The 7500-nt window shown below is 49.2% G+C and overlaps 1 protein-coding gene across 1 annotated transcript in view; it reads right to left on the minus strand.

Annotated features, from left to right (window-relative positions):
- Positions 1–1604: 1604 nt before the first annotated feature.
- The window catches only part of mad1l1 (mitotic arrest deficient 1 like 1), a 56001-nt gene continuing 50105 nt past the window's right edge, over positions 1605–7500 (minus strand). The window contains exons 17-18 of the mRNA XM_084198799.1: positions 2083–2135; positions 1605–1807 (exon numbers count right to left, since the gene is read on the minus strand). Coding sequence (XP_084054925.1) covers positions 1634–1807; positions 2083–2135 — 227 coding nt within the window. The 3' untranslated portion in view covers positions 1605–1633. The remainder of the gene's footprint in view (positions 1808–2082; positions 2136–7500) is intronic.

A 7500-nucleotide genomic window follows, 5' to 3' on the forward strand; every position in this document is an offset into this window, starting at 1 on the left:
CTGGGTTTCATAGACCGAACAGTTTAAAGCTATCAAACTGATTTTACCCTCTCACAGAGTTAGAGAGAGAGGGAGAGAGAGAGAGGGAAAGGGAAAGAGAGAGAGGGAGAGGGGGAGAGAGGGAAAGAGAGAGAGAGAGAGAGAGAGAGGGAGGGAGAGAGAGGGAGAGAGAAAGAGGGAAAGAGAGAGCGAGAGCAATAAGAAACAGTGTGTGAAAGAGAGATACAGATCCACAGAGAGCAGAGAGAGAGGAGTAGTAATTACTGTCAGTAGTAGCTGGAGCATTCTCACCTTGCACTCCTTCCCTCTCTGTCACTCCTTCCTTCCTCTACTTCTAGTGCCATTAATAACTCACATGCGAACACGCGAGAGCGCCAGCGAGAGAGAGCGAGAGCAAGAACATCATAATAATGTGGTGGGTGATTATATCTGTCCTGTTTCACACATGTATAAGTGTGTATTAACACGCTTTTGTGCGAATTGGAAAAGTGTTTTTCTGCATATCCCAACGCCCCCTGAAGCAATTAGGGTTAAGTGCCTTGCTCAAGGGCACAGACAGATTTTTCACCATGTGGGTTCGGTGATTGGTCACTGGCCCAACGTTCTAACCGCTTGGCTACCTGCCACCTTGTGTGTGTGTGTGTGTGTGTGTGTGTGTGTGTGTGTGTGTGTGTGTGTGTGTGTGTGTGTGTGTGTGTGTGTGTGTGTGTGTGTGTACCTTAAACAGTAGAGAGTCGTCCATGTGTTCAGCATAGACAGAGGTCAGTCTGTACTGTGTGTACCTTAAACAGTAGAGAGTCGTCCATGTGTTCAGCGTAGACAGAGGTCAGTCTGTACTGTGTGTACCTTAAACAGTAGAGAGTCGTCCATGTGTTCAGCGTAGACAGAGGTCAGTCTGTACTGTGTGTACCTTAAACAGTAGAGAGTCGTCCATGTGTTCAGCGTAGACAGAGGTCAGTCTGTACTGTGTGTACCTTAAACAGTAGAGAGTCGTCCATGTGTTCAGCGTAGACAGAGGTCAGTCTGTACCTTAAACAGTAGAGAGTGGTCCATGTGTTCAGCGTAGACAGAGGTCAGTCTGTACTGTGTGTACCTTAAACAGTAGAGAGTCGTCCATGTGTTCAGCGTAGACAGAGGTCAGTCTGTACTGTGTGTACCTTAAACAGTAGAGAGTCGTCCATGTGTTCAGCGTAGACAGAGGTCAGTCTGTACTGTGTGTACCTTAAACAGTAGAGAGTCGTCCATGTGTTCAGCGTAGACAGAGGTCAGTCTGTACTGTGTGTACCTTAAACAGTAGAGAGTCGTCCATGTGTTCAGCGTAGACAGAGGTCAGTCTGTACTGTGTGTACCTTAAACAGTAGAGAGTCGTCCATGTGTGCAGCGTAGACAGAGGTCAGTCTGTACTGTGTGTACCTTAAACAGTAGAGAGTCGTCCATGTGTTCAGCGTAGACAGAGGTCAGTCTGTACTGTGTGTACCTTAAACAGTAGAGAGTCGTCCATGTGTTCAGCGTAGACAGAGGTCAGTCTGTACTGTGTGTACCTTAAACAGTAGAGAGTCGTCCATGTGTTCAGCGTAGACAGAGGTCAGTCTGTACTGTGTGTACCTTAAACAGTAGAGAGTCGTCCATGTGTTCAGCGTAGACAGAGGTCAGTCTGTACTGTGTGTACCTTAAACAGTAGAGAGTCGTCCATGTGTTCAGCGTAGACAGAGGTCAGTCTGTACTGGTTCTCAGTAGTGATGTCTATCTGATAGCCAGTCAGAACATAACACACCGTCCTGAACTCCTGAATCTTCCTCTGGAACACCTGGCAACAACACAGATACAACACTGGTTCACAATAGTCACTCACTCGCTCGCTCGGTCAATCACTCACTCACTCGGTCACTCACTCACTCGGTCACTCACTCACTATAAACGGAAGAGAGGAGCATCACTGGTTCACAATAGTCACTCACTCTTTTACTCTGCGGCTCTAAACGGAAGAGAGGAGCATCAGAGAAGAGAGAGATGAGGAAGAGAAGAGGGATAACGTGTAGGAGAGGAAGAAAGAGAGATAACGTGTAATACACCGTTCCACACCTCTTTCAACCGCTGGTTCTTCAGTTCCGCACTCTCCATCTGCTTACGCAGATCTAGAACATAGAACAGTCGTATTAAGCTAGATGTAGAACACATAGAACAGTCATTCATGTAGAACTGTCATGTTAAAGTAGACCTACAACACAGAACATAGAACAGTCACTGCTCCATCTGCTTACATAGATCTAGAACACATAGAACAGGGTTCCCCAACTGGCAGCCCGGATTTGGCCCGTGGGTGGTTTTATTTGGCCCCCCAAGTTTTCTGAGCAAAAAATTAAACTTTTTTTGTGTGTAAATTACTAAACAAAAAACACCAGGAAATCAGCTCCAAGTGATTATAATTTAAGAAATCTGTTCCCAAGTATTCCCACGCATAAGAGAGATAGGTGATCGTATACAAATGTAAGCAAGGTTTGAAATTATTATGTTTTAGTCAGACATATCTGCTTGGGCTTCTTGTGGTCAATTTGCGGTCTAAAAATTATTTGTAATTATATTCCAGCCCCCCACCCATCCACTCCAGAAACAAATCAGCCTGCGACTGAATCTAGTTGATGATCCCTGACATAGAACATAGCAGAGAATATGGACAGTCACTCTATAACATGTAGAATAGTCTGCATAGTCTTAAACACATCAACACTTAGCATATGGACAGTCACTCTATAACATGTAGAATAGTCTGCATAGTCTTAAACACATTTACACTTAGCATATGGACAGTCACTCTATAACATGTAGAATAGTCTGCATAGTCTTAAACACATCAACACTTAGCATATGGACAGTCACTCTATAACATGTAGAATAGTCTGCATAGTCTTAAACACATCAACACTTAGCATATGGACAGTCACTCTATAACATGTAGAATAGTCTGCATAGTCTTAAACACATCAACACTTAGCATATGGACAGTCACTCTATAACATGTAGAATAGTCTGCATAGTCTTAAACACATCAACACTTAGCATATGGACAGTCACTCTATAACATGTAGAATAGTCTGCATAGTCTTAAACACATTTACACTTAGCATATAACAGACTGTCCCTATGCAGATCTAGGAGAGGAGAGACGAGAAGATGGGAGGGGAGAGTAAAAGAGGAGGTGGGAGGGGAGAGTAGAAGAGGAGGTGGGAGGGGAGAGTAGAAGAGGTGGTGGAGAGGAGGGAAGGAGAGGTGGGGAGAAGGAGAGGTGGAGAGGAGAGGGGGGAGAAGGAGAGGTGGAGAGGAGAGGTGGAGAGAAGGAGAGGTGGAGAGGAGAGGGGGGAGAAGGAGAGGTGAGGAGAGAAGAGGTGATGAGAGGAGAGAAGAGGTGGTGGAGAGGAGAGAAGAGGAGGTGGAGAGGGGAGGGGGAGAAGAGGTGGAGGGGAGAAGAGAGTAGAAGAGGTGGTGGAGGGGAGAGTAGAAGAGGAGGTGGGAGGGGAGAGTAGAAGAGGAGGTGGGAGGGGAGAGTAGAAGAGGAGATGGGAGGGGAGAGTAGAAGAGGAGGTGGAGAGGAGGGAAGGAGAGGTGGGGAGAAGGAGAGGTGGAGAGGAGAGGGGGGAGAAGGAGAGGTGGAGAGGAGAGGTGGAGAGAAGGAGAGGTGGAGAGGAGAGGGGGGAGAAGGAGAGGTGAGGAGAGAAGAGGTGATGAGAGGAGAGAAGAGGTGGTGGAGAGGAGAGAAGAGGAGGTGGGAGGGGAGAGTAGAAGGGGTGGAGGGAAGGAGAGAGTAGAAGAGGTGGTGGAGGGGAGAGTAGAAGAGGAGGTGGGAGGGGAGAGTAGAAGAGGAGATGGGAGGGGAGAGTAGAAGAGGAGGTGGAGAGGAGGGAAGGAGAGGTGGGGAGAAGGAGAGGTGGAGAGGAGAGGGGGGAGAAGGAGAGGTGGAGAGGAGAGGTGGAGAGAAGGAGAGGTGGAGAGGAGAGGGGGGAGAAGGAGAGGTGAGGAGAGAAGAGGTGATGAGAGGAGAGAAGAGGTGATGAGAGGAGAGAAGAGGTGGTGGAGAGGAGAGAAGAGGAGGTGGAGAGGGGAGGGGGAGAAGAGGTGGAGAGGAGAAGAAGTGGAGGAGAGGTGAGAGGAGAGGGGGGAAAGAAGAGGTGGCGAAGAGAGGGGGGAGAAGAAGAGGTGGCGAGAAGAAGAGGTGGCGAGGAGAGGGGGGAGAAGAAGAGGTGGCGAGGAGAGGGGGAGAAGAAGAGGTGGCGAGGAGAGGGGGGAGAAGAAGAGGTGGCGAGGAGAGGGGGGAGAAGAGGTGGAGAGGAGAAGAAGAGGTGGAGAGGAGAAGAAGAGGTGGAGAGGAGGGGGGAGAAGAAGAGGTGGAGAGGAGAGGTGGAGAGGAGGGGGGGAGAAGAAGAGGTGGAGGAGAAGAAGAGGTGGAGAGGATAGGGGGGAGAAGAAGAGGCGGAGAGGATAGAGGTGGAGAGGATAGGGGGGAGAAGAAGAGGTGGAGAGGAGAGGGGGAGAAGAAGAGGTGGAGTGGAGAGGGGGGAGAGGAAGAGGTGGTGGAGAGGAGAGGGGGGAGATGGAGAGGAGAGGGGGGAGAAGAAGAGGTGGTGGACAGGATAGAAGAGGAGGTGGAGAGGAGCGAAGCGGTGATGAGAGGATAGAAGAGGTAGTGGAGAGGAGAGGAGGTGGGGAGGAGAGGGGGGAGAAGAAGAGGGGGGGAGAAGAGAAGAGGTGGAGAGGATAGGGGGGAGAAGAAGAGGTGGAGAGGATAGGGGGGAGAAGAAGAGGTGGAGAGGATAGGGGGGAGAAGAAGAGGTGGAGAGGATAGGGGGGAGAAGAAGAGGTGGAGAGGATAGGGGGGAGAAGAAGAGGTGGAGAGGATAGGGGGAGAAGAAGAGGTGGAGAGGATAGGGGGGAGAAGAAGAGGTGGAGAGGATAGGGGGGAGAAGAAGAGGTGGAGAGGATAGAGGTGGAGAGGAGAGGGGGGAGAAGAAGGGGTGGAGAGGAGAGAAGGTGGAGAGGAGAGAAGGTGGAGAGGAGAGAAGGTGGAGAGGAGAGAAGGTGGAGAAGAGGTGGTGGAGAGGAGAAAAGAGGAGGTGGAGAGGAAAGAAGGGGAGGTGGAGAGGAGAGAAGGGGAGGTGGAGAGGAGAGAAGGGGAGGTGGAGAGGAGAGAAGGTGGAGAGGAGAAAAGGTGGAGAGAAGAGAAGAGGTGGTGGAGAGGAGAGGAGGTGGAGAGGAGAGAAGGTGGAGAGGAGAGAAGGTGGAGAGAAGAGAAGAGGTGGTGGAGAGGAGAGGAGATGAGGTGGAGAGGAGAGGAGATGAGGTGGAGAGGAGAGGAGATGAGGTGGAGAGGAGAGGAGATGAGGTGGAGAGGAGATGAGGTGGAGAGGAGAGGAGAGGAGATGAGGTGGAGAGGAGAGGAGATGAGGTGGAGAGGAGAAGAGAAAGGAGGGGTGAATAATTAGTTCAATTAGTCTGAAATCAATTTGGGATAGCGACTTCACGATTTAACGACTTGATTTGCGGAGACAAAGGATGCGTCCTAAAAAGCCCCATATTCCCTTTATAGTCCCCATAGGCTCACAGGGCCAGATGGGCACTATATAGGGAACAGGACCATATTCCCTTTATAGTCCCCACAGGCTCACAGGGCCAGATGGGCACTATATAGGGAACAGGACCATATTCCCTTTATAGTCCCCATAGGCTCACAGGGCCAGATGGGCACTATATAGGGAACAGGACCATATTCCCTTTATAGTCCCCCTAGGCTCACAGGGCCAGATGGGCACTATATAGGGAACAGGACCATATTCCCTTTATAGTCCCCATAGGCTCACAGGGCCAGATGGGCACTATATAGGGAACAGGACCATATTCCCTTTATAGTCCCCCTAGGCTCACAGGGCCAGATGGGCACTATATAGGGAACAGGGCCATATTCCCTTTATAGTCCCCCTAGGCTCACAGGGCCAGATGGGCACTATATAGGGAACAGGACCATATTCCCTTTATAGTCCCCCTAGGCTCACAGGGCCAGATGGGCACTATATAGGGAACAGGACCATATTCCCTTTATAGTCCCCCTAGGCTCACAGGGCCAGATGGGCACTATATAGGGAACAGGGTAACATTTGGGACGCATCCCAAGCCAGAGAAATGGGCCTGCCTGGAATTTGATCAATTATTGACAAAATACTGAATCTTAAATAGTTAAAAAGGAGTCGTGTGTGTGTCGAGTGGAGACGGAACAGAGTGTATCGGAACAATTGAATGACTGTGTAATTAACATTACATAATCACAACAATGAACAATGACAGACACATACATCCATTGACAGTGTCTGAGTGTAATTGCATGCTATATTCATAACCTGATACTCCTCCTCACCCTCCAAATTACTCATAATCACGTCTCTCCTCCCTTATCCCCTCTCTCTCTCCTCTCCTCCCCCCCTCTCCTATCCCCCTATCCTCTCCTTCCTTATCCCTTCCCTCTCTCCTCCCTTATCCCCTCCCTCTCTCCTCCCTTATAACCTCCATCTCTCCCCTCCTTATCCTCCCTCTCTCCCCCCTTATCCCCTATCCTCCCTCTCCCTCCTCCCTTATCTCCCCCCTCTCCTCCCCTCTCTCTCTCCTCCCCTTTCCTCCATTATCCCCTTTCTCCTCCCTTTTCCCTGCTCTCTCTTCTCGTTTCCACTTCTTTGTTTCTCCTCGGTCTCTCCATTTCTCATTCTCTCTCAGTCCTCTCCTTTCACTCTCCCTAAGACAGACCATTTCTGTGTTCAGTCTGTCTCTGTGTTCAGTCTATCTCTGTGTGTGTGTGTGTGTGTGTGTGTAAACAGACCATTTCTACAGTGAGTTTCAGTCTGTCAGTCTCTATCTTTAGGGTACCTAAAGCCTTGTTCACACTGCAGGCCTTAATGCTCAAATCCGTTTAGTTTTTCAAATCCGTTTTGGAATACTGACCATCCAAACAGCAAGTTACAAGTGACCAAATCGGACGTGTGCGTGTTCAGACGGCAGTCATTTGCTGTCATGGCTACGCTAGTTGTCATAGTAACAGCCAGTGTGTGTGTGCAGTGGTGTAGGCTGATTGGTGGTGGTGCGCGTGCTTCCTATCAAATCAGAAATGATGTAGCAAGCTAAGGCGACAACAATGCCTGCCATGGACGTTTCTCAGTTGCATTGAATGTTCAAAAGCATAGTGTAAGAACACTTAAAGCCTCAAAGGAAAAGATGATCCAACTTTCAAACGAGTCCTTATTTGGCTAGCCACAGCAGTCAACTAGCTAGCTAGGTAGCCGTTTAGCTTTCTAGCATATTCACTAATTAGTTTGTAAACGATTAATAAGCTACTTAGCTACCACGTTATTGTTAAACTGGCAGAGTATCTAGCAAGCAACAAGATATGCCAAATAACAGTCTAAAAACCATGGTTCAGACAAGTAGCATGGCCAGGAATCAGATTAGTATCGGACTATCAGATTC

Source organism: Coregonus lavaretus (genome assembly GCF_964263955.1).
Source record: "Coregonus lavaretus genome assembly, contig: HAP1_SCAFFOLD_79, whole genome shotgun sequence".
Taxonomy (NCBI): domain Eukaryota; kingdom Metazoa; phylum Chordata; class Actinopteri; order Salmoniformes; family Salmonidae; genus Coregonus; species Coregonus lavaretus.